Consider the following 24586-nt stretch of genomic DNA (forward strand, 5'->3'; position numbering starts at 1 on the left):
AGCACCACATAAGCAAAAAGAAAAAAAGCTGGAAGTGGCGCTGTGGCTCAAGTGGTAGAGCGCTAGCCTTGAGCTGAAGAGCTGAGGGACAGTGCTCAGGCCCAGAGTTCAGGCCGTTCTCTGCCGCGGCCCGGTTCTCTGCCGCGGCCCCGTCCCGCGCCGCGGCCCCGTCCCCTGGCACGGGCTCCGCGCCCCGCTCTGACGCCATCCTGGAGTTGCCCAGGCCGCGGGCACCCCGAGACTCGCACCGGGAGGCGGGGTGGCACCCTCCCTTTCCCGGAAGGCGGGCGGGGCTTCCCGAGGTCCCCAGACCTTTAACCCTTGCCTTCCCCCCTCCCCCCCTCCTCAGGCTGACCTTTAACCCTTGCCTTTCCTACTCTCAGCCCTGACCTTGGGCTGCACAGCCCTCGGGTTCAGAACCCCGGCCAGTGGCCTGGCCTCACTGCGTCTTCAGCAATGGCACCCCGTGTACTGCTAGGGGCTGTCTGCCCCATCCAAAAAGCAGCTACTGCGGTTTTGGGGGTGCCCTGTACAGGCCCACAGGAAGTTCTCCAAACTGTGGACGAAAGGCGCTGTCCCTCAAGGCTAGGAGCCCTGTGGATACCAGTTCTGACAGGAAGCGGCCACACTCAAACACCAATTCTGGCCAATTTCACTACACTGCAGTCTAGAACCACGAAGAACGCAGCACTGACCACCAGGAGCGAGGAGGCAGACTCGACAGAATGTAATTAGACTTGACCAGGTTGCAGGTCTCCAGCAGGCAAAGGGGCAGGAACCTTCAAACCCAAATAGGGAGGACTGGGTGGTGGGAATGAGGGTGGGAGGGTCCCGCACCAGTTAGGAGAAGCGGCAGTCTGGAGAGATGTGGCCTCTCCCATCAATGAGCCAACAGATTCTGCTCTGACTGAACAGCTTGGATGGACCTGTCCCTTGCAGTGGAATGTGAGGACCCACAGGGTGAGTGATCAGAGCAAAGGAGCAGCACCTGTGTGTGCATGTGCAAAACCTCCCCCCACGCAACAAACAGGAGACACAGTGCAGAGTCTCAAGTCTTTAATTTCAGCAGAGGCTCACACACGCAAACCATGCATTCAGGCTTCAGATCTTGTTGAAAGCCGCAATATCCACACTCTGCACCTATGGAGACAGGTGGGGCGGGGCTTATGGTGGCTGGTTTCCCTAAGGCCCACCCTCCCTCCCCCACCCTCCTGCTGTTGGCTGGCTCACATGTTCTTCAAACTTGGTGATCTCCTCTTCCAACAGGTCTGTGCCCACCTTGTCGTCCTCCACCACACACTGGATCTGTAGCTTACGGATGCCATAGCCCACAGGGACCAGCTTGGAGCCCCCCCAAACCAGCCCATCTAGCTGGACGGAGCGCACACAAGCCTCCAGCTGGGCCATGTCCGTCTCATCGTCCCACTGTGGGAGTGGAAGAGAAAAGTGAGTCATCTGGGGAGGTTCTGCCGGTGCATCCTGCGAGGGCTCCTTGGGTATCCCAATCTGCTCCTCTCCCTACACTTCTACAGTTGACTTCTGCCCCTAGGGGACAAGGGAGGTCCCACTCCTCCCACTCACAGGTTTGACATCCAGGAGGATGGATGACTTGGCCACTAGCGAGGGCTTCTTGGCTTTCTTCTCTGCATACTGCCGCAGCCTCTCCTCCCGCAAGCGGGCTGCTTCCTTGTCCTCATCCTCCTCATCACTGCCGAACAGGTCAATGTCATTGTCGTCCTCGTCCTCGGCTGGTGTGGCTGCCTTCTTGGCTGGAGGCTCCACTTGGCGCATGGGAGACACGTGCTGCCACAGGCAGGCAGAGACTGAGCCTCGCCCCACCTCCCCTCTCCCCCCCTGCACTAACTGAAGGCAAAGCAGCTGCAAGAGGTCAGCCTGGATGGTTTTCCATGCACTCCAAGGCCTAGGGAAGATGAGCTGCGGGGGGGGGGGGGGGGGGGGGGGCCTGGGCTGCCACAGCCCAGTGAGGCCCAGGGTGAGGAGGGCACTCACTTGCGTCTGTGGGGTGGTGGTGCGGTGGCTGGGTGAGCTCTTCTCCAGGGCACTCAGCCGCGCCTCCAGCCTGGAGATCGCCTGCTGCAGATCCTGCACCACTGCAGGCACAGGGATCCTCATTTAACGACAGAAGCAGAGGGCTATATCCGCCCAGCCCACCAGGCCCAGGGCCTCACCTCCTCGCAGGTTCTGGTTCTCCAATTCCAGGCTGGCAATCCGTACTACGAGCTCACTGTGATCTCCACCAGGTCCGCTGGAAACCCCAGGGCCTGAGCTCTGCAAGGAAGGAGCCTGGGACTCAGCACCCCAGCTTGCCTAGGGTTCCCCCATTCACAGCCACTCAGAGAAAGAGCCCCGTCAGCCCCACTGGGTCCCTGCTCTGCTCAGGACCATGGAGACGCCTTGGCCCGTCCATCCTCATGGGCCACAGGAGGGAGGCTGCACAGAACACAGCGGCGTTCTCAGCACACAGAGGGCACAGGACTATACAGAGGCAGCATGCAGTTCAGAACTGCCACTGTCCAGCAGGACTTACAGTCCCAGGGGCGAGCTGGCTCAGAGCCTCAGCGGGGCCGGGCAGCACTGCCTTGAGCTGGAAAGGGGAGGGGAAAGCAGTTAAAGGGCCAAAAGAAAGGACTGGAGGACTGTCAGCACAGCACCTTGCCTACTAGGCCATGCAACCGCCTTATCCCAAGACAGCCTTCGAAGGCTCTGGCCTCTTGCCTCAGGGTCCACGTGCACAGGCAGGGGGCAAATCCACTCTGGGCTGTAAGGACAGGGCACATCTGGCTGCATGCAAGTTCCAGCCAGACCCCATCTCAGGCGCATGCATGGTCTCGGGTCTCGGCTCTCGGCCTGTGTGCAGCAGAACCTGCTCCTTAGAGCAGTGGGGAGCACCAGCCCCAGAGTGACACTGAGCAGATAAACCACTTGTTGATGTATCTGACTCCCGCAGCACTCCTGGGCAGCGCTGGTATGGAAGCCCAGGAGTCTCCGACAGCACAGCCATGTGGCAAAGACCAGGGGCAGCAGGTTATGTGTGGAGGGCGGGATGGAGCCATGACTGGGGCACTCTGATCAAGAAGTCAGGCTGGAGAGGCAGCAGATCCTTTAGAGCCAGAGCCAGTGCCAACATTGGCACTGATCTTGGGACTAGCCAGTGCTGTAAGATGTCTGGCTTTGTGATATAAGTCTTAGCAATCCAGTCTCTAAGTATGCTCTTCTCTTGTCCCCAGCTACTAGGACCTAGAGGTGAACCCCACACAGCATAGGTAGGAAGTGTTCCAGGAGCCCCAGGGCTGCTTAGCCCATGCTGCCAGGTAGGCACTGTGTTGTTCAGAAGTCCATGCTACCACCAGCCCTACACATGCGAGGCCCGAGCCCAGCTCATGCCCAGGCGAGCATGGGCCACAGGCTGGGCTCTGAGCTGTTGGGATGAGGTCAGTAGAGGTCAGTAGAAGCCAAGGCAGAACCCAAGAAGGGGCCAAGTAAGAAGCCCTGGCGGGACTTGTACAGACAGAACGAGGTCATGGGTTGGTTATATCAAGTGGAAATGAACACGGGCATTGGAACAAACCTTAAAAATGGCCAGGGGGGGCTGGGAAGGTGGCTCAGTGGTGGAGCACTCGCCTTGCATGCCTGAGGCCCTGGGTTCAATTCCTCAGCACCACATAAGCAAAAAGAAAAAAGCTGGGGGCTGGGAAGTTGGCTCAGTGGTAGAGCGCTTGCCTTGTATGCATGAGGCCCTGGGTTCGATTCCTCAGCACCACATAAGCAAAAAGAAAAAAAGCTGGAAGTGGCGCTGTGGCTCAAGTGGTAGAGCGCTAGCCTTGAGCTGAAGAGCTGAGGGACAGTGCTCAGGCCCAGAGTTCAGGCCCCACGACCGGACCCCCCCCCCCGAAAAAAAAATGGCCAGGGGATACGGCTGGTTTAAGGAGCAAGACAAAAATCCTAACTTACTCACTGATGCAGCCTGGGGCTCTGGACAGGGCAAGCAGCACAGCCAAGAGCATCAACCCGGAGGACACACATGGTGACAGCAGACCGCGGCTAACACCGGGTGCTCGTGCCGCTGCTCGCACGGGCTTGGCGGAGGGAGTCGGGGGAGACAAGATTATTCCCACCACTGGTGGAGGTAGACAGGCAGTTTAATTCAATTGTGCCAGGAGGACTTCTAGGCCAACTGTGGAAGAAGCACCTTACTTTCTTCTTGCTGCTTATGGGAGGAGAGATGGACGGAACTGCTAAGCAGAAAAGAACCAGGACTTTATGGTCTGAGAACTTTTTAGTCTCTTAGCCGGGCGCCAGTGGTACATGCCTGTAATTGTAGCTACTCAGGAGGCTGAGATCTGAGCATTGTGGTTCAAGGGCAGCCCAAGCAGCAAAGTCTGTGAGACTCTTTATTGCCAATGAAACACCAAAAAATCATAGGTGGAGCTGTGGCTCAAGTGGTAGGTAGAGCACTAGCCTTGTGTCTAGGCCCTAGTTCAAACTACAGGACCGGCACGAAAACAAAACAAAACAAAACCCATTCTCCAGGCTGCAAAAGATCTGAATGCAAACTCGGCAAGGAAAGTATGGGGAGCCAGTAGCAGCTGGACAGCCTGGTGAGTGTGGAGGACCCGAGCCAGGTGGCGACCTGCGGATCCCCTCCCTCAACAGGTGTCGAAGGTGGGGACAGCCTCTGGCTATCGCAAGGTTCACAGAGCTCCTGAGCATTGTGCACAATTTAGTGTAAGTACTGCCAGGGCGAGGATGGACAAACAGTCTGCTAACAAGTGCTCTCGCTGCTGAGCCCCGCCTTCTAGCTCTGTCTTCAAACCTCGAGCACTTGCCTGGCTGGATTCTGAACTTATTTGGGACCAGTGAAGCCCCCTTTCTCTTTCGTCCCCCTTTTCAAGAGGGAGACCTGGCACAGCTGACCCATACCTATACTCAGGGGGTAACTTACGCCCTAGGTGTACTGGTCTACACCTGAAGAATTCTGCCTTGGCACAGACCACCCTGCTCCGGACTAAGACTCTGCGGGTGTTGGTGTAGGACGGATGGGCACAGTGTGAACCTGTGGGGGTGCGGGGCTGGCTTAGGGGATGTTGGCATAGGACAGATAGGACACAGACTGACCCTGCGTGGGTTCAACGGTGGTACTGGGCGGACTGATAAGGTCATCCCTCCACAATCTCGTCACCTTCCACAGTAAAAGGGAATTAGCAAATATATAATCAAACTTGCGATTTTGGATAGTAAGGAAACCCTAAATTATCAGGACAGGCCAGCTGCAATCAGAAGAACCCCTGGGCTGGTGGGAGGCAGGGGACTCAGAGTCAAGACTGCAAAGACGGAAGCAGAGGCTGGAAGGTTGAGACTGCCTGCCACAGGCCACAAACCAAGGAACCCCAAAAAGGCAGGAAATGGATTTTCTCCTGGAACCTGAGGACATACAGTGCTGATGGCACTTGGATTTAGGCTGGGAAGACCCGTCTTGGACTTCTGTCATCCAGGACTGTAAGATGAACTCACACTGTTGTAAGCTGGGAGCTAGTGGTCATCTGTTCCAGCAGCCAACTACCCCAGGAGAATGAGGCCCCCACCCTCTCAGTAAGGAAGGCAGCCCAGTAGGTCCACTTTGGTTAAGAGCCTGCCCAGCAGGCCACTCAGCCATGGACCCCCTCCACTCCTGATCTGTCTGGAGCCTAGAGGCCACACAAAGCCACAAAACCAAGATGGTGCTGACTCTATGGCGAGAACTCAAGAAACCTAGTGAAGCTGGGTGCTGGGGGCTCACGCGTGTCATCCCAGCTACTCAGGAGGCTAAGATCTGAGGATCGCGGTTCAAAGCCAGCCGGGGCAGGAGAGACTGTGAGACTCCTATCTCCAATAAACCACCAGAAAACCGGAAGTGGCTGTAGCTCAAGTGGTAGAGCGCTGGCCTTGAGCTGAAGAACTGAGGGACAGCGCCCAGGCCCAGAGTTCAGGCTCCACGACCGAAAAAAAAAAAAAAAAAGAAACCTAGTGAAACAGCACCCATCCCATGGAGGGGTCCAGCAGTCACGCAGCAAGCAGGAAGAAAGAGGCCTCCGCACGTGCACAGTGCAGAAGGACAATCAGCTCAGGCAACCACACTGGCATGCAGGAGTAGCCGTAGTGACCACCGACAAGAGGGTACACACAAGCTCTGGTCCAGTGTGGGTCTGGAGGCTGCAGCACCCCATGCCCTTCAAGAACACCTCACCACACTCTGTAGCCTAATTTGGCCCAAAGGGTCAAGGCTGTTGGCAGCACCAAGGGGTCCCATCAGACATGCTATTGGCCGAGCACGAGCCCACGGGTACTCACTCCAGCCAGGGATTTCTGGATGTTCTCCCGGGCTCTTGCAATGTCACGGAGGATCACACTGGCACCATTATCCTGCAGACAATGCAGAAAGAACCAGTCGAGTTAAATTAGAAAAACCCTCAAACCCCTTAAAACCCTAAAAATCCTCACCCAGAGAGCAAAGCAGCATTGCACAGAATAAAAGCAGGCAGGGCAGAGAGAGCAGGTGATGCTGGAGGCCAGGGCCACTGTGTGTAGGGCCAGTCTGCAGGCAGACCTCGGAAGCTCAGCCCTAGTTGCCTGGGAGTGTGTGTCCTATGCATTACAATCGGGAGCCAGTAATGCTCCTCTCCCCAAGCCTCCAGAGCCTCTTGGCCCTAACATGCCTCTGCCCTCACGGCCTGCCAGCCCCCAGCCAGCCCTCACCTGGCGGGAGGCACCAGCTGCAGGCCCATTCATCTGCTCATAGAATTTCCTTTCAGCATCATCGTATTTGAACTTGTCAAACCAGATCTTCTCATGCACCAGAAAGTTTGTAGCCATTTTCCTGCTGGGAGGGGGAGAAGTTAGGTTAGCATGGCTAGAAGGTGGGGGTGCGGGGGTGTCTGAAGATACCCTTCTCCGTCTCAGATGCCAACTGTAAGCCTGAGCATGCTGGCTCACGCAGCCCGAGGAGAACAGAGTGGGCCTCACTTAGCATGACGAGCCGGCAGCCCCTCAGCGGCCACACACCCCGCCTTCCCCAGCTGCTACTCCACACCAGCCCTCAAGTTAGCCCAAGGACTTCTGGGAACCCACAAAGCAGACTCCCTTCCAACTACATGAACCACACAAAAACTGTTTGAGCACAGAAAGGAGAATCCAGCCATCAACCAAACCAGACACAAAGTTTGCAACAATGTCATATGACTGTTAGGCTTCTACTAGGCCCACTGCATTTTTTTGTTTTTGCCACCAGAAAGATGTTTTTCACAAAAACCTGCTATGGACACCAACAAACTAATTCTCCTTCAATATGTAAGCACTTCTTTCTTTGGAGGGTGGAGTGAGGTGGGGTGGTCGTGGGGCTGACCTCAGGGCCTAGGTACTATCCTTAAGCTTTTTCAGCTCAAGTCTAGTACTCTACCACTTGAGCCACAGCTCTACTTCTAGGGTTTTTTGTTTTTTTTTTTGGGGGGGGGAGATGTTACTAAATGGAGATAAGTCTCATGGACTTTCCTGCCCAGGCTGGCTTTGACCCATGATCTGCAGATATCAGCCTCCTGAGCAGTTGGGATGACAGGCGTGAGTGCTGGCGCCCAGGCTGGAAGCATAGTTAGTGCTTAGTTCTCAGCTGCAATCTGGCAAATGTCAATAGATACTTTTTTTGCTAGTCCTGCTTGAACTCAGGGCCAGGTCACTTTTGCTCAAGGCTAGCACTCTACCACTTGAGACACAGCACCACCTCTGGCTTTTTCTGTGTATGTGGTACTGAGGAACCCAGGCTTCAGGCATGCTAGGCAGGCGCTCTGCCACTGAGCCACACTCCCAGCCCTATAAGTAAATTCTTGAGCAAACCAAGATGGAGACGTTTGAGAACTGCTGTTCTAGACCAGGTCCAGCAGATGGGAAGTGGCCCGTGGGCCTCACCTCTCGGGGGTCAGGTTCCAACCCCAACCTGCACCGCTTACAGCCTCACCTCCTGCTGCCCTGTGAAATGTGACAGAGTCCAGCAAGACTTTGCTCCCACGCATGGCTGACTTGCTGGGGAGCCAGGCCACTGTGAGCACAGGGCAGGAAGAGCAAGCGGGACACCGGCATGTCCAGCCACTTCCCTGCCCAATCACGCTGCCTGTGTCCTCGAAGCCCAGCTGGCAGCAGGGGACGGGGTGGTGCCCCCTCCCCAGGGTCCTGGAGCATGGCCCCAAGGGGTTTGTCTCTCGCCCCAGACCAAGTTCCAACAGAGGCCGTGCTAACCATGTGCTCCTGGGTCTGCGGCCCACCGCACCTCGAAGGCAGGCACGCATCACAAGGCTAGCCTGGGGTGCCCTGCACAGCCTCCCATCTCACCTGAGCACCCCAGGGACCAGCCAGACGGCTTCTCATCTGCCCTGTCCTGCGCCCACCAATCCCAATAGTTCAGAGGACTCCCCCCAAGGGGTAACACTCCCCTTGCCAGGGCCCAGGTATGGGGAGCCCCTACACGGGACAGGGCGGGACAGGATGGGGAAGAGGGGCCCCGCCTGGGGACAGCTGTCCCTGTGTTTGCAATCCTAGCCAGGCCAGGCACCCTCTGCCACTTCTCCTACTTGGGTCTCAGGCCGGACATGGATGGGCCAGACCGGGGCCCAGGGCGGTGAGCCAGGGAGGCAGCTTCCAGGCGCCAGGCCATGCGCAGGGCTTCAGCAGCATGATGGCGGCACTCAGCACTGTCGTAGCTGGGCTTGCTGAGCCAGGGAGCCTCGGCGTCCTTGTGCAGGAAGTACCAGTAGGGCAAGGCGGAGGGGACCTCCCCGTCAGTGCGACGTGGCCCAGCCCGCTTGCTTCCTATGGCGTTGCGGCCCCGCCGGTCTCTGCGGCCCCTCCGGGCGCCCTCCGCCTGGCCGGCTCGCTCCTGCAGGCGCACTTTCCCAGGGGGGTGGCCGTCAAACAGGGCCTCATAGAAGACCCTCTCGGCCGCATCGTACCGAGGCTTCTCCAGCCATACCTCCCCAACCAGGGCCTGCAGGTTCCCTAGAGGGGGCTGGCCATTGGCCGGCAGGGTAGGCTGGGAAGCTAGGGCTGGGTCAGCGGTGGCCACCTGCTGGCCTGTGTCAGGAGCCCCCTGCGTCTGGCTCTGCTCTGCAGCCAGCAGCAGAGCTTGAGACCACTCCACAAATGCGCACTCGGCCTGGTCAAAGCAGGATTTGTTGACCCAGATCCCCCATGTCACGTGGTGGCAGGCCACCTGGCTCCCGTGTGTGCAGGGGCCCTGCGGGGCCTGCTGGGCTGCTGCGTCGGCCAGCCTCTGGCGGTAGGAGCTTTCTGCCTGGTCGAAGAGTGGCTTGTCCAGCCACCCGTGGTCGGCTGAGAGGCCCACCAGGGCCAGGTCCTCCTGGCCAAGCCAGCTCTTGGGGGAGCGCTTCCTCTTCTTCTGCAGCGGCTTCTTGCTGTCATGGCTCTTCCCGGGATCGCTCCTGCTGGTGTTGGGGGCCTTGGCCTCCTCGGCGTCCTCGGTGTCCTCCTGTCCAGGCCCGTTCACAGCTGGCACCTTGGCCAGGAGCTGCTGAGCAGAGGTGGCAGCCTGCATGGCCCTGTGCTCATGGAAGCGCCGCTCAGCTTCCTCATACTTGTGCTTGTCCTCCCAGACGGTCTCCAGGGCACAAGAGGCCTTCCCGCTCCTCATCTTCGGACACAGCGTTAAAAAGCAAGCACAAGAAGGCAGTTGCAACACAGCAGAGGAACCTGCCTCCCACCACCTCCTCAGCCTCAGCCTGACCGGAGGGGCTAGCAGGGAGACAGGGAGAGGTGGGCAGGGGAGGGGCTAGCAGGGGGCCGGGAGGGTGGGCAATGAGATGACATGCAAGGGCCCAGAGTCACTGTCACATGGGAACTTCTGTAACTGAAACGTAAGCACATGCCTTCACATGTTTATGTAATTTTACCGCAAAAGTTGATTGCAAAGGGACCTACTAGATACCACCTCTAAATGTGCCACAGAAGCCTCCTCGCATGGGGCTTCCAGAAAGCACAGCTTGTGCCCAGCTGGAACTGGCTAGTATAATCAGCAGTTTCCTGGGGTAAGTGTATCTAATGAAATACCCCAGATTTACTTCCACTAAGAAACCACTCCTAGCTTATCAGAACAAATATAGCCATGTACTGAGCGCCTGACACCTCCCAGGGAGCCAGCCAGCTGGTGCTTCTAGTCCACAGGAAGGGATCTGAGGCCACCTGAGGATGCCCACCCACGGCAAGCCCATCACCAGCACACGGCTGGCCCACCGAAGCGGCGCCCTTGGTCTGCCTCACTGTGGGCTTGGCCTTGCAGAGGGAGACCAGGAGCAGAGGCTGACTGCCCGCACCTGAAGGGTCAAGTCACTGGAGACCTAGGGAGGAGGCTGGAGGCCCGGCCCCTGCCGCGGTGACAGCGCCAGAGCAGAGGCCCCAGGCTGAGCTCTCCCAGGACCTACGTCAGCACCTATGTGCCCCCAAGGAAAAGCTGTCGGGGCTCAACTAACCAGGCCCAGAGCTGACTGGGAGCAAGGGGAGCAGCCTAAGGCAAAGCGGACAGGCCACCCGCTGCTTCCTACCTGGAGGGCAGTCTTTGGCTGAAGAAAAACCGTTACCTCTCTGTCTAGGGCTCCCTCCTAACACCGACCCCTAACAAAATCTAAGTCCCACCCACCAGGAGGAGTTGGAAAGCGGTCCAGGCTTGAAGCCCACCCTAAGGACCCAGAGGGAAGTGCCAGGCCCCTTCTGCTGCCAGGAGCTAGGGCCAGGGTCTGCTAAGGCCCAGGAGAGATGGGGGAGGGGGCACCCCTCACTTACCAAGGGCAGATTTCAGGGGCACTGGCAGGGACAGGGGCAAGAGACCTGGAGGCAAGGCACTGTGACATCACCCAGGGTTACCAAGGGGACAGGAGGCCTGGCCTGGCACGGCTCCCAGCACAGCCGGCTTGACGGACCACTGAGCTCACCAGCAATGGTCTAGGACGCTCATCAATGGTCCAACTTTCAGAGCAGCCCAGGTTTTGTATGACCCCGGGGACTAGTGCTTTACTGCCCAAGTGACCCCTGCCCAGGCTCCCGGAGCCAGGGCTCAAGGAGAGGAAGCCACCTCTAAGGTGCTGGCCAGTAGGGGACAGAACTGCCTTGGGCCACAAGGCAGCAGGAAGGTGTACTTACTTTTGCTCTGGCCTCCTAGGACAGCATGAAGGGAAAGTACCAAGGTTAGACCAGTGGGAAAGGTTGGCCTCCCCAGACAGCAAGCAGCTCAGGCAGCCCGAGCAGGCTGGGCCTTTGGGGGTCTACTGAGGGGATCGCCCAGGCAGGTGCGAGGCTGAGCCATACTACCAGACCTCAGGTGGCTGTCCGGACCCCACACCAGATTCACCCCTTGCAATGTAGCTCTCTGGGTTCCCATCAGAAGCCACCCTCTCCCAACTGTCCTGGGACAAAGTAAGTCGTGACAGGCCCCTGTCCAAAGCACCATAAGGCTTTCAAGCTGTCTGCACGGACTCCTGGAAGGCACTCCAGTACAAGCCCAGAGCCTCCCAAAACAGCGTGGGGACGCCAGCAGGGCAACCTGGCTACCGCAGCCCTGCACAGTGGGTGAAGCTGGCCTCGGGCTTCTCCAGCAGGGGCAGGAGCTTGAACAGAGAATGGAGTACAATGAAGAAAGCCAGTTGCCACAGAGCTTTCTGGAGGCCCCTTATTCCTCTGGGAGAAAGTGAGCCGAGGGCGGGGGCGGAGGGGAGGGGGTGCTGACCGGGTCAGCCCAGAGACAGCACCAGTAGCACTCAGAGGAACCAGCTGAAGGGGCCTGTGGACTGGCTACAGCCTCCTAAATAAGGGCAGGGCCTCTTGCGGTCTGTCAACCACAAGCTCTGCCAAGGACACGCTTGGCTGGAGGACTGAGTCCTGAGGAAGACTAAGATGTGATGGGCCCCAGCGGTGCCAGCCATGGTGGTTAGAACCCAGTTATCTCCATGCACCAGGACAGATGGTGAAGGCTTTCATGATCAGCTTCCTGGGACCTACCCGTGACACCTGTCCTCTGGACACCCTCAAGTAGCCTGTGCCCACAGGAGTAGAATAGTGAGAGTGACAGGAGACTGGGTCAGTCTGCCAGCAAACTCAGCTTCCATGCACCCCCACCCAGCAGCCCCTTTCTGTGCTCGCCCGAGTCTGTGAACCAGTGCTACCCAATAGAACACTCTCTGTCTGTCCAAAAGGGCAGATGTTGGCACTTGAAATGCCGAGGATGCCGGAGAAAGGGCTTTCTCAGGACGGCCACACTGTCCAGTGCTGCTGTGATACTTTTTGCCTTTCCTTGGCTGGCTAGGCTGGCACGCTACCGCTGACGGTGCCTCCCACCCTCTACCTTTAGGACAGGGCTCCACTCTCCACCAGGGCACACGCCTGAGCCACGGCACCTACGTTTTGTAGGTTTTTGGTGGTTCCACAGGGCACAGCTCCCCTTTCACAGAGACAGGTGCCTTCTGGACTTTTCTGCCTAGCATCTTGATCCTCCTAATCTTGGCTTCTGGTATCAGTTGGGACAATAGGCATGCACAGTTTCGAGGGACTTCAGATGTTTCAAACCCATCCCCCTCCTCTTAGGATTACAGTCAGGAAGCAACCAGCACCCAATCCTTCACCCTTTTTGTTTTGTTGTGTCAGGCCTGGGTCTTGAACTCAGGGCCTGGGTGCAGTCCCTGAGATTGTTTGCTCAAGGCTAGCACTTGAGCCACAGCTCCACTTCTGGGTTTCTGATGGTTAACTGGAGATAAGTCTCACCTTGAGTAGCTAAGATTACAGGCACGAGCCACTGGTGCCTGGCTTTCACCCTTTTTTAGGGGTTAAATTGCACAGCCTCAAGATCCCACTCAATGCTGCTCTGCCTGACTCTCGCACACCTCAGCCCTATTCAGAACTACGGACTTGTCTTAGGCAGAACAGGTCTATGTGCCCTAGGCCTGGAGGGACACTGCGGCTAGCCAAACCACTCTGGCGCAGGCCTAGCCAGCCCCAACAACCTCCTCACCTCAAATGCTATCTCATCAATTCTATTTTTGTTATGGCCCGTGGTGGCCTGGCCTGCTTGACGACCTAAGCCCCTGAAGCCCTTCTCCTTACCTGTGCTGGACCTTGCAACTACTTGGGGACCGGAATAGAGCATTTCACACTCACAGGACTCCAAATGTCGGGGCCACTGAAAGCCACCAAGCCAGGAGGGCTGAAACCCACAGCCTGCTCTTCCTTCACACACTTAGGTAGTCCACATAAGTGTGTCACTGTAGGAGCTGCTGGTGTCTCAGGCCTGTCATCCTAGCTTTTTCCAGCCTGTGTAGAAAAATCTAATCTCCGATTAAACGGCAAAAAACAGTGAGTGGTGGTGTGGCTCAAGTGGCAGGGCCCCTGCTTCAACAGAGGAAATCAAGCTAGAGCGTCAGGCCAAGTTCAAACCCCAGTACCTGCCTACACACACATACACAACCACCAAATAAGTAAGGAAATAAGTGGAAAAGCCCCATAAATAATACTAAACGTCTCACTGCCTCTTCCAACGTACACAGCTCACCTTAGGAGGCTAGCGCAGACCAATGAACAATGCCAGCGCAGACCAATGAACAATGCCCAGCACCCCCTGCCCGCAGCCCCTAAGAGGCTGACACTAGCACACACCAACCCAGAGCCACTCTTTGGATCCAAACGCTGTCAAGCACACTAGCCACCTTGTCCAGCCTTCGGCTCCCCCAAAGCCAACACTGGAGGGCTGGCCCTCCAAGGGACAGGAAGCCAGCCAGCCAGATGGGCTCTGCCTGAAATTTCCCAGCTCATTAGGAGACGCTGCTGGCCCCTGACTCGGAGGTAAGGAATCAAGAGGCCCGTGTGGAGTCGGCCACCACACAGCCCGGCACGGGCGCTCCTTCCTTCCTTCCTCTGCCTTCCAGGCCTACCGCTTCGGGCCGGGAAGCCCTGCAGAAGCAGTGCTAGGAGCATGGCGGGACCTGAGTTTGTGCGCCAGGCATGTGATGAGCAAGTCTGTCCTCAAGGGACACGGGGGTGGGGGGTCACATCTGTCCTTCGCCACGTGCGGAAGCAGCTCTGCTTCACCACGCAAACGCCAGGCCGGGCTCGAGAGGGTGGAGGACGCCACCCGAGGAGCAGCAGCCTTGCGGAAAGGGGGCCCAGGGGCTCCTGCCTGAAATCCCGGCTAGAAGCCGGGCTGGGCGGGGCCCGCGAGGCCCCGGGCGCCGCTTCTCCGGGGCCCCCCGCTCCTCCCAAGCCCTGCGCCTCCGTGCCCAGCCCCAACAAACGCGTGCGGGACGAACGCGAGGACGCCGGGCCTCCCTCGGCCGCCACGGCCCCGAGGGGACGGGCGCTCGCTCGGGAAGCGGCCCGCGCCCCGGCCCACGTGGGAGCCGGCCCGCCCCCCGCGCGGCCCCGCCGTCCGCCCGAACCCGCGCCGCCCCGCCGGCGCCAGCCCTAACGACCGGGGTGCGGCCCGCGAGCCTCCCGGGCGCGTGCGCGCCCAGCGGCGGGGGCCGCGGTACTCACGCCAGCCGAGGGGGAGACGAGCGAGCGCGGCACTGCGAGCGCGGGCCTGCCGAGGACGGGCGTGCGCCGGGCCCGCACACCGGAAGTGGAGCGGGGCGTACCACGTCAGCCGCGGGGGGGGGAGGCGCGGCTCCGCGCAAGCGCCGTCTCCTCCTCGGGCCCCGCGGCGCCTCGCGCGCCGTGAGCGCCCAGGTGGCGAGCTGGTGACAGAGACGTCGGAGGTCGCTCCACCTCGGAGCAGTCGATTCACCGAGCTTGGGACGAGGCCGCGGCCCACCCGCCGCCCCCTCGCCGGCCGCCGAGTGGAGCCGTCCGGATGAGTCGGGGCGGGGCTGACGGCGAAACCGGCGAACTGCGACCCCGGCGCAGGCGCGGCGGACGGACGGGCCCAGCGCGCATGCGCCGGCCCGGCTAGCGGGACAAAAGGGAGGGACCCCGGCGGTCCCGCCCCTGACCCCGCCCCCGGAGGGCGGCGCGGGCCGGAGCAGGGCTCGCGCGCCCGGCGGTCCCCGTCGCCGCCGCCACCATGTACCCCGTGAGCTCCCCGGCTGGCTCTGCCCTGCACCGCGGCCGCCTTCCCCCGTCCGGACTTCCGGTCGAGGCGCCGCGGTCCCCCGCCGCCGTGCCGGGCCCCGCCGCGGCGCGCCCGCCGACGCCCGCGCCGGGCCCCGCGTGGCGGTGAAGATGGCCTTCCGCAAGGCCTACTCCATCAAGGACAAGCTGCAGGCCATCGAGCGCGTCAAGGGCGGGGAGCGGCAGGCCAGCGTGTGCCGGGACTTCGGCGTGCCCGGCGGCACGCTGCGCGGCTGGCTCAAGGACGAGCCCAAGCTGCGCTGGTTCCTGGAGCAGCTGGGCGGCGAGGTGGGCACGCAGCGCAAGAAGATGCGGCTGGCCAACGAGGAGGAGATCGACCGCGCCGTGTACGCGTGGTTCCTCGCGCTGCGCCGGCACGGCGTGCCGCTGTCGGGGCCCGCCATCCAGGCGCAGGCCGAGGCCTTCGCGCGCCAGATCCACGGGCCCGCCTGCACCTTCAAGGCCAGCCACGGCTGGTTCTGGCGCTGGCAGAAGCGCCACGGCATCTCCAGCCAGCGCCTCTACGGCGAGGCCGAGCCCCCGGCCGCGGGCCCCGCGCCCCGCCCGCCGGTCAAGGAGGAGCCCGCGCGGCCCCCGGGCGCCCCGCCGCCGCCCGCCCGGGCCTCGGCCGCGCCGCTCTCCTCCGAGGCCGGCTACGGCGACGAGCAGATCAACGTCACCGGCCTCTACTGGAGGCTGCTCCCCGAGCAGGCCGCGCCCCCGCCGGGGGGCTGCGGCCGGCGCTGGCCTGGCGACCGGGTGACCGTGCTGCTGGCCGCCAACCTGACCGGGAGCCACAAGCTGAAGCCTCTGGTCGTCGGGCACATGCCCGACCCACCCAGCCTGCGCCGCCACAGTCAGGACAGGCTCCCCGCCTCCTACCGCTACAGCCCCGGCGCCTGGCTGAGCCGCCCGCTGCTTCGCGGCTGGTTCTTCGAGGAGTTTGTTCCCGGCGTCAAACGTTACCTGCGTCGGAGCTGCCTGCAGCAGAAGGCCGTGCTGCTGGTCGCCCACCCGCCCTGTCCAAGGTGGGCCCCGGGGATGCCCACCTGGGAAGAGAGCACGGAAACTCGGCCCGAGCCCTTCGGGTCCCCGGAGGAGCTACAGACCCCCGACGGCACCGTCAGGGTACTCTTCCTGTCCAAGGGAAACAGCCGGCCGCACATCCCTGCACCCCTGGAGCAGGGGGTGGTAGCGGCCTTCAAGCATCTCTACAAAAGGGAGCTGCTGCGGCTGGCCGTGTCCTGTGCCGGTGGCTCCCCGCTGGACTTCATGCGCAGCTTCATGCTCAAGGACATGCTGTACCTGGCTGGGCTCTCCTGGGACCTGGTGCAGGCCGGCAGCATAGAGCGCTGCTGGCTGTTGGGTCTCCGAGCAGCCTTTGAACCTGGGCAGCAGCCCGTCCACCAGGCTGAGGAGGCGGCTGAGCACAGCAGGGTGCTGGCTGACCTCACCCATCTGGCCGCCCTGGCTTACAAGCGCATGGCACCCGAAGAGGTGGTAGAGTGGTTGCACCTGGATGATGACGGGGGCCTCTCTGAGGGTTGTGTGGCCGAGGGGGGCCCCGTCTGGCCTCTTTCGCTGCCTCCCGCTGCCCCCCCATCCCCAGCCAGCCTGCCCTCTAGCATCGGGGGTGGAGAGGGGGAGGAGGAGGAGGAGGAGGAGGAAGCTGCCACTGAGCATGGAGGAGCGTTGGTGGTACCCACTGCTGGGGAGGCTGTCTGGGGGCTGGAAACAGCTCTGCGGTGGCTGGAGAGCCAGGACCCCAGGGAGGTGGGGCCTCTGAAGCTGGTGCAGCTGCGCTCACTCATCACCATGGCCCGGAGGCTGGGGGGCGTCGGGCCCTCCCCCACGGTTCCCAGCGACGGAGTGTGACCATCCCTGCCCAGTGCCCGTTTTCCCTGCTGCACTGGGAGGGAAAGGACACCTGCTCTGTCATCTCTCCCTCTGGGGTGGCCCACTCACTCAGGAGATTGCTGTGGTCCAAGCCCAACCTGGGTGAAGGAGCTGTTGGAGGAAGGTGTCACTCTGCTGCTCAGCTCCTGGGATAGCCCCCCCCCCCCCCCCGCAGGTGCACAGAGCAGGGTTCACTTGCACAGCTGGTGGAGCACACGGGCACAGCTCCTGCCAGCAGTTCTGGCCCCTATGGGGCTCCCCCAATCCCTCCCTGGCCTGCCGTGTGCGGCTGCTCCCTTCTACACCCCACCACCGGTGCTCACCGTTCTCCCAGTGGGAGACACACCACTTGGCTTTTGTTTTTTAAGCACATTAAATCTGCTCTTAAAGACATTCCTCAGAAGATGCCATGAGACCTGGGCAGAGTGCCGCGGCCTCTGAGCTGCTCCTGCCCTTGCTCTGGAAGCTCTGGCTTGGTTCTAGGCCATCACCCTGGCCCAGGCTGACCTGTCACAGTGCGTGAGGATGAAGGCTGGTACTTCATGAGGTTCTGAAATACCTCTCCCTGCAGCAGCAGGTAGAGACTTTTGTCCTGAACAAAACTCCATCCTGGGATGGTATTCCATGGGTTGGCAAGTATTTGAGTTTGGCCCCTGGTGTTCTGATCAACGGCAGGACAAGCTCTCCTGATGCTCCATCAGCTACTGACCACCTGGTCAGGCCCATTCACTGCTGGCCTTAGTGGTCTTAGTGCCTTAGTGTCACCCCCATGTGGGTTCTTCCCAGCCTACTCCCCCACCCCAATTTTCCTACCTTTTGACACTGCCAAGGATGTGGTTTCAGAGCTGCCCTGGTGGCCCGATCTGAGAGGGGGCTGTCTAAATTTCACTCCACCCTAATGTTCCACCCAGGTTCCTGCTGCCGGTCCGGGTAGAGATGCGGCCCCTCAGGCAGGGGTTGGGTCACTGCTTTTGCTGAGATGCTGCTGTCCCGGCCCTCTTAAGGGGCTGGGGCCCGGGTCAGAGGAGCTGCTCATCCCTCGGATCACACGTCTGAAGTCAGAGCCCTGGGCACAGGAGCAGGTGGGAGGGTGCCCGGGACCTGCATGCAGGTGGTGTGCACACTGAAGGGACGGCCATGCACTGGCGTGACCGTAGGGCAGCTGAAGGAAGCACTTCCTCAAAGTGGTTTCCATTGATCATAGCTCCCTGGAACTGCTTCCCATCCCTACAGAAACGTGTGTTTCCAATCTCAGCTGAGAGGAGGTGTGGAGGATTTGGGAGCAAGAAGAGTAAGGCCTGCCTGGCCAGGTCAGTCTGCAGCCTCCATCTGTGTGTGCTGCGCCCCAGCCGGCCACCTCCGTGGAAAGCCCCTCCATGCTCGCACACCTAGGTGGCTGAGAGCACAAGGCCCAAGCAGCTGGGGCCAGGCTTCAGCAAGTATAATGCATTTACACCATCAGCCTCCACTTGGGCCCAGGCACCCACTCTAGGAGCTGCCCCCCAATTCTGGCAGGCATGTCTCCAGGGATCCGAGGACAGCCCCATCTCAAAGGCTGTGGCAGAGCTGTAGGCCTCAGTGCCCGTCCACCCTGGGAGCTGCCCTTCGGTTTGGCTTCTCAGCTGCTCCTGCTGTGAGTGTGCCGTCATTCTCCTTTCTTCTGCTTTGCTTCCTGGGGGCCTGGGCCCAAATGAGCTGGAGTCAGCAGAGTCATTGGTCACGATCGCGTGCTGCCCTTCCTGGCCCCACAAGGCCTAGGGGCGGCTTCCATATAAACAAGACAAGTAGAAGTCTGTGTACTGGCATTTGAAGGACTGGGGAGCCCCACGCTGGCTCTAGGTATTGTCTTGGGCTAGAGGTATAGCTCAGGGTCGTGCTTTGCCTACCATGTGAAGGCCCTGGGTTTGATCCCCAGCACCTCATAAAAGTTTTCTCTGCAGAGTGAGATGCAGTAATAGCCTAGGCAGAGGGCCAGGCACTGGCACCCTGCTGATGGGCTTGCTGCTGGCTCTGTGCAGCCCCAGCCAAGGTCCCGTGACCTTGGGCCTACAGCTGGCTTGAAACCACCCACCTCTCCACTCAGTGCATTGTAAAGTAATGTGGGCTCGCTGGGTGCTCCTGGCTGCATATCCACTTGGCCACCCTTGGTAGTGTGGGAGAACAGAATCGATGCTGCAGTTCCTTAGGGCTGCCCTTTTCACCTGCTGGATAGCTGCCAGGAGTTGTCAGAATCCTGGATCTCTCATTCTGGGGATTCTTGATCCTGTGTGGGATCCCTGCAGCCGGGAGGTTCCGACTGCTCCACACTGGCCCTGTGACGGACTGCTGTCCTTGCAGCTAGTGACCCTTAACACTGGGGCCAGCCAGAGCCCCTGGGCTAGGCACAAGAAAACAGTATGGAAAGATGGGTGAGTGAGGCGTGGCAGGCACTGTCCCAAGGGTGAGCCTTCAATGGCTACTCCTTAAGAGAACCGCAGGCTGTGCTGTCGGAGGGCCCAGCGTGCCACCCTGCTGACAGGGAGCTTGCCCTGCCAGGCAGCGCAGTAGCATGTGTGTAATAAAGGTGAACATGCCTCTGTTTTAGTTGTACTTCTGCAACTCAACCTAGGACAAGTCTGGAGCACCCTGTGTTCTAGGGGTGGGGTATGAAGTGGGCTGGCGAGGATTTAAAGGTGCCGTGGGCATATCCTCCATGTATCTTGGAAGGCAGTGGCTTTAGTCTGGTGGTGTGAGGTGGGGAGGGCATTGGCTGGCAGCAGTCAGCCCTGACCCAGCCACCACGACTGGGCCGGGACACTCACGTAAGGCCAGAAGGTGACGGAGGACTGTCCTCTACGCCCCAAGCTGAGCCCAGCCTGGTCCCTGTGGAGACTGCTGATGGCTCACTTTCCAGTCACTCGTAGGTTACAAGGGGTTACAGCACCAGACCTGGGACCCACCCTGCCCAGGCTCAGCATGGCTGGGAGGGAGGCCAGTGTCCAGAAGAAGCCCTGGTGGTCTCGTGGGTACTGAGTGAATGGAACCCATTGCCACCCATACAACCCACAGCCCCGGCCTGACCCGCCAGCGTATTCAGTGCTCCAAGATGGCACCTTTATTCCTATCCCACAAACAAGGAAAACGGAGCCGGTCATGGTGGACAGCTAAGGGATACGCAGTAGGTAGGGGTAACGAGGTATGGGATATCTGTTCCTGTCACATATCCCTAGATGGAGGGATAGTCTGGTTACTGCCCAGCTAGAAGATGACCCTGCCCCAAACCTCACTGATGAGTGGGTGCCCTTTCCATCTCAGGAAGCTGCTGGGTAGGAGCAAGGAAGGCCGGGGAAAGCCTTGGAGGGCGATCTGCAGAGGCCAGTGAGACGGAACCAGAGGCACAGCGCCCTCACCTGGTGAACTCCCACGGAAGGACATGGGTTCCACCCACGTGCCAGGAGCTGCGGGGCAGGAGGATGGAGGGAAGGGCATCCCCGTCTGACCAGAGCCCACCTCTGGACCTCGGTAGTCTGTCCACCAGGTGCTGCTGCCTGAGAGCTGTGGGAGACCCAGTCAGCGTGGCTCTGTTGGGTGAGATTCCTGGGTATCGCTCCTCTTCAGCTTGGGGAAGAACAGACCACCTGCTATCTGCTCAGGCTGGGGGACCCTGGGCTCTCCCATCCTCCCTGGGGAGGCCCTGCAGCACTGCGAGGCCTCTAGCTTTAGTGAGAGGGCATCCGGGACCCCATGTTCCCGGCTGGGTAAGAACGGGCTGGGCTGCAGTCCCAGGGAAGGGTCAGGGCCCCAGGCCCAGTGGCTCTGCTCATGGTCTCCAACCATCCTCAGATGTAGGCACAGGACAAGACACCAGCTTTCAGGACCTGAGAACTAACACTACCTGCATTATGGTAGGCTCACTGGGGGCAGAACTATTATCAAGGGAGGTCTGCAGAGTGGGGGCTGCATTTCCTTGTGTAGGGAGAGGGGAGACACCCATGAGGGATGGAGAGAGGACTTGGGTGGCTGGGGCAAGCAAGGAGGAGTCCTGGGGCCCCAGGCAGCTGTGGCTAGGCAAGCAGCTGGCGTTCTCATCAGGAGCCCGGCTCTACTTCCTGCTGAGTTCTTTGGCCCGTTGGGTGGCAGCCTCCACCGCGCTCATAGTAGCCGCTCGCAAGCCGCCCTGCTCCAGGACGTGGAGCCCGTAGATGGTGGTCCCGGCCGGCGTGAGCACATCCGTCCGCAGCTGGGCCGGGTGTCTCCCTTCCTGCTGTAGCATCTTGGCTGTCCCCTGGAGAAAATGCATCAGCTGGTGACCAGGGGAAGGCCCACAGCCACGCTGTCGGCCTGTGGGAGGCAGCGCAGGCCTGAGTCGCCCAGACACTCCTGGGGGAATGCTCACTCACCAGCAGCGTCTGGGCAGCAATGCGGTGGGCCAGGCCGCTGGGCATGCCCATCTTGATGGCGCCTTCAGCCAGGGCCTCAGCGAATGTACACACCTGCAGCAGAGGGAAGGCTAAAGCAGACGGGCAGGACCACTGGGAACCAAGGTCAGGGCGTGGCCCCGAATGCCCAGTGTCTGGACTGGAACCCGGGCTCACGTCCTTAAACCTCACCAAAGCAGGGGCACTGGGCTGAGGTCCAGCACACCAGGCTGAGGAAGCGGCCAGCCTGGGGATGCAGAAGGGCCGCTGTCTGAGGAAGGCTGCCTGTCAGGGTGCGGGCAAGACAATACTTACAAAAGCCACACCACTACCACTAAGGCCGGTGTGGATGTCCACGTAGGCCTCCGGCACCTCCTCGCACTGCCCACAGGCCTCCAGCAGGTTCTGCAGCAGGCTGGCCTCCTCGCTCCTCACATGGCAGCCCCGGGCTAGCACCATGGCCCCTTCTTGAACTACGCAGGGCAGATTGGGTGAGATGCGGAACACTGACGTGCCTGCAGGCAGCAGCTGTTCAGGAGACAGGGGTCAGGCGCCGGGGGACGGGCCGGCGGGCAGCCCTCAGCCAGCTGCGTCCCCTGTCCCAGGTGGCCAGGCACAGCGAGTCTGGAGGCCTGGCCCAGAGCACCCACACCATCACCTGTGTAGCTGGCCAGGAGGCCGCCTGCTGCCTGAGCCTGGTCAGAGGGCCTGTGCCAGGGTCCAGGCCTTAGCCCTGCTGCAGCTCACAGCCACTCACCTTTTCTATGGTGCTCAGAGAGACTCCAGCAGCCACAGACACCAAGATGTGCTCAAGAGTGACTATGGGGGCCACCTCCGCCAGGACAGCGGGCAGGATGTGCGGCTTTGTGGCAAAGATGACCAGAGAGCAGTTCTGCAGCACCTCCTGATTGGAGTGGGTCGTCTGGCAGCCCAGAGCCTGCAAGGGAAACCAGGACCGGGGACCACAGGAGGGGCGGCTCCACATCACAGCCTTTATACACGGTTACCTGAGTCCCACGGCCCTGACCTCCTCCGCCTCAGTCTACACTAGCTCCACTCCAAACACCCGAGACCCCGCCACCGCGCTCCTCACACCCCGAGACCCCCCAACACTGCTCCTCACTCCCCCGAGACCCCCCCAACACTGCTCCACACCCCCGAGACCCCACCAACGCTACTCTCCCACACCCATCCATGCCCACCCCAGCCCAGCCCTCGTGTGAACACACAGGTATATACCTGTGTCTGCTCTGGCCTTCCACAACCTTGACATTCTACCTGGCCTCTGGCCTCCCTTCCCCTAACCTAGCCCAGTCTCAGATCTTCAGCTAATGAGCCACACTTCCCTGGCCCTGACAGCTGTCTCGGACAAGGCCCTGAATCTCACTCACCCGGAAGTGGCAGAGATTCCTGTCTGTGGGTGCACTAGCCAGCACTTGCTTAGCTTCTACTTTGCCTGAAGAGAAAGGCAAAGGCAGAAGATTCGTGAGGGGTGGGAAGACAGGGAAGAGCCTGCAGGGCCCTTCCTGGGCAACGCTTGGCCCATCCCTAGCTCCCTGCTGGCTGGCCTGAGGCTCTGCAGGAACTCAAAGCAGCCATGCTGGGGAACCCAGGGCCCAGCAATCAGTTCCATTAAAGTCTACTTGGCAGTTATGCTTGCTGCCGGGGCCAGGGGCTTGTCTGGTCCAGTGAAGACACAGACCCCCCAAGGGTCTAAGGAGGGATGGTGGATGAGGCCCGTGTGCTAGTGCCATTTAGGAGAAAGTATCTGCCTCCATGGAGCACATGGTGAGGAGATTGGGCTAGACTTCTGTAAGGTAAAAAGAAGCACACCACCACCTGAACACAGTTAATATCAATGTCAGCCACACACCTTGGCAGTAACGCAACACACAGCATCCAAGTCTCAGATGAACTGCAGTATTACACACCTGAAACTTGCAATAAAGTATTTTCTGATTGATTGCAAGTCCTCTGGACTTTGAAGTAGGGCTGAAAGCAGAGAGCCAAAGGTCACCAGCTCTCTCTATGTGCGATCTACGTTAAAAGGCGTTAGGACAGCAGTAATATCCTCTCCTATTTACTTATGATCCGTGGCCAGGATACGTTTGTCCCTCTCCTTACCCTGACACAGGAGACATCTGGCAGTGTCTGGAGAAACACTGCAGGCTACCACTTGGCGCCTAGAGGACAGGTAGAGATCCATTCTTACACACACAGGGTGAAGGATCTGGTCCCACAGAGCTGTCCACCCCCACGGGTGGTGTGGGGCACACACGGAAACTCCCAAAGGTCAACCTGGCCAAGTCCACGAAGCCAAGAAGTTGGCTGCTGACAGCACTAAGGCGCCGCTTCCAAGAGAATGCGATGGCGCCGCAGATGGAACCGTGAGCTTTCCGGAGGTCACTAAGGAGGCGTGAAGCGCAGGCCAAGGTGCGTCCAAAGGAGCACCAGTCCCGCGCGGGCGGTCCGGAGGCCGGGGCCCCGAACCAGCCAGGCCCCGATCCTACACTCGGGAAGCACGCAGCTTCCGACCGGCTCGAGGCCAGCGGGAGCAGCGGCTCTGGCTAGGGCCGCGCGGACTGCACGCGGGCCGGGGGTCCCGGGACCCCGCAGCGGGCCCCGAGGGCTCGCCCGAGCCGCCCCGACACGCGCATCCTCCCGCCCAGGAAAGCCCGCCGCCCCCCGGCCAAGCTCCGCCGCCCCACCTGCTCGGATGAGGCCCTGCGCGATGGCCTCCGCCATGCGACCCGCGCCCACGAAGCCCACGCGCTGTGACCGGGATTCCGCGGACGCCATGGCGTACGCCGCACCCGCCCGCCCGCCGGCGCCCGGAGGCACTGGGCCCCGCCCCTCGCCGCTCATTGGTACAAAGAGCCACAGGACCCCTCGCCTCCCATTGGCGGAAGGGAGGAGGCGTGGCCTCTGGGGGCGGGGCGGAGCCCGCGGGCGCCGGAGGTGCAGTCGCGCTCGGGGGAGCCGGGCGCCGCTGTGTTCCCGGGCCGTCATTTTCTGGAGGACGGGCGTCGGGCGAGGTGTCCTGAGAACGCCCCGGGAAACTCGAGGTTAACGTCGTCCCCAAAGCGGCGCAAGGGGACCCCCGCAGGGAGGTGCTCCCAGCCGCAGCCCCGGAGTCCCACGCGCGGGGC

The 24586-nt window shown here is 60.6% G+C and overlaps 4 protein-coding genes across 7 annotated transcripts in view; 1 reads left to right on the forward strand and 3 right to left on the reverse strand.

The window, feature by feature from the left end:
* Positions 1-208, reverse strand: part of Naprt (nicotinate phosphoribosyltransferase) — a 3460-nt gene extending 3252 nt beyond the window's left edge. The window contains exon 1 of the mRNA XM_013033833.1: positions 115-208. Coding sequence (XP_012889287.1) covers positions 115-208 — 94 coding nt within the window. The remainder of the gene's footprint in view (positions 1-114) is intronic.
* An 831-nt stretch (positions 209-1039) lies between these two features.
* Eef1d (eukaryotic translation elongation factor 1 delta (guanine nucleotide exchange protein)) lies at positions 1040-14843 on the reverse strand. 4 transcript variants are annotated; one of them, XM_013033880.1, is made up of 8 exons: positions 14822-14843; positions 6754-6874; positions 6349-6420; positions 2190-2289; positions 2011-2111; positions 1582-1803; positions 1231-1425; positions 1040-1140 (listed from the first exon to the last, which is right to left on the reverse strand). In XM_013033880.1, the coding sequence occupies exons 2-8, from the start codon at positions 6868-6870 to the stop codon at positions 1102-1104; spliced, it is 846 nt and encodes a 281-aa protein (XP_012889334.1). In that variant the 5' UTR covers positions 6871-6874; positions 14822-14843; the 3' UTR covers positions 1040-1101. The 4 variants fall into 4 exon arrangements, with proteins under 4 accessions (XP_012889334.1, XP_012889333.1, XP_012889332.1 ...); XM_013033879.1 differs by lacking the exon at positions 14822-14843 and adding an exon at positions 14572-14657; XM_013033878.1 differs by lacking the exon at positions 14822-14843 and adding an exon at positions 8616-9691.
* A 254-nt stretch (positions 14844-15097) lies between these two features.
* Tigd5 (tigger transposable element derived 5) lies at positions 15098-18968 on the forward strand. The gene is given in 2 exon segments (XM_013033834.1): positions 15098-15239; positions 15242-18968. Coding segments are annotated over 2 exon segments (1920 nt in total). The 3' UTR covers positions 17020-18968.
* Positions 18969-20111: 1143 nt separating this feature from the next.
* Positions 20112-24265, reverse strand: Pycrl (pyrroline-5-carboxylate reductase-like). Its single transcript, XM_013033908.1, has 6 exons — positions 24146-24265; positions 22829-22893; positions 22195-22374; positions 21753-21965; positions 21420-21512; positions 20112-21304 (listed from the first exon to the last, which is right to left on the reverse strand). Exons 1-6 carry the CDS (start codon positions 24234-24236, stop codon positions 21122-21124), a joined length of 825 nt encoding a protein of 274 aa, XP_012889362.1. The 5' UTR covers positions 24237-24265; the 3' UTR covers positions 20112-21121.
* Positions 24266-24586: the final 321 nt, after the last annotated feature.

The sequence above is a fragment of the Dipodomys ordii genome, unplaced genomic scaffold (genome assembly GCF_000151885.1).
Source record: "Dipodomys ordii isolate 6190 unplaced genomic scaffold, Dord_2.0 Scaffold179, whole genome shotgun sequence".
NCBI classification, from domain to species: domain Eukaryota; kingdom Metazoa; phylum Chordata; class Mammalia; order Rodentia; family Heteromyidae; genus Dipodomys; species Dipodomys ordii.

Excerpts from the sequence above, each read along its gene's own strand:
- Eef1d (XM_013033876.1), bottom strand. The coding sequence starts at position 9,691 with ATGAGGAGCGGGAAGGCCTCTTGTGCCCTGGAGACCGTCTGGGAGGAC. Across the intron at positions 6,421-6,753 it reads CAGCTGGTGCCTCCCGCCAG|GATAATGGTGCCAGTGTGAT; the intron begins GTGAGGGCTGGC and ends CATTGTCTGCAG. Across the intron at positions 1,804-2,010 it reads CCACCACCCCACAGACGCAA|CACGTGTCTCCCATGCGCCA; the intron begins GTGAGTGCCCTC and ends TGCCTGTGGCAG.
- Pycrl (XM_013033908.1), bottom strand. The coding sequence starts at position 24,236 with ATGGCGTCCGCGGAATCCCGGTCACAGCGCGTGGGCTTCGTGGGCGCG. Across the intron at positions 22,375-22,828 it reads GGAATCTCTGCCACTTCCGG|GCTCTGGGCTGCCAGACGAC; the intron begins GTGAGTGAGATT and ends TTTCCCTTGCAG. Across the intron at positions 21,513-21,752 it reads GTGGTAGTGGTGTGGCTTTT|GTGTGTACATTCGCTGAGGC; the intron begins GTAAGTATTGTC and ends CCTCTGCTGCAG.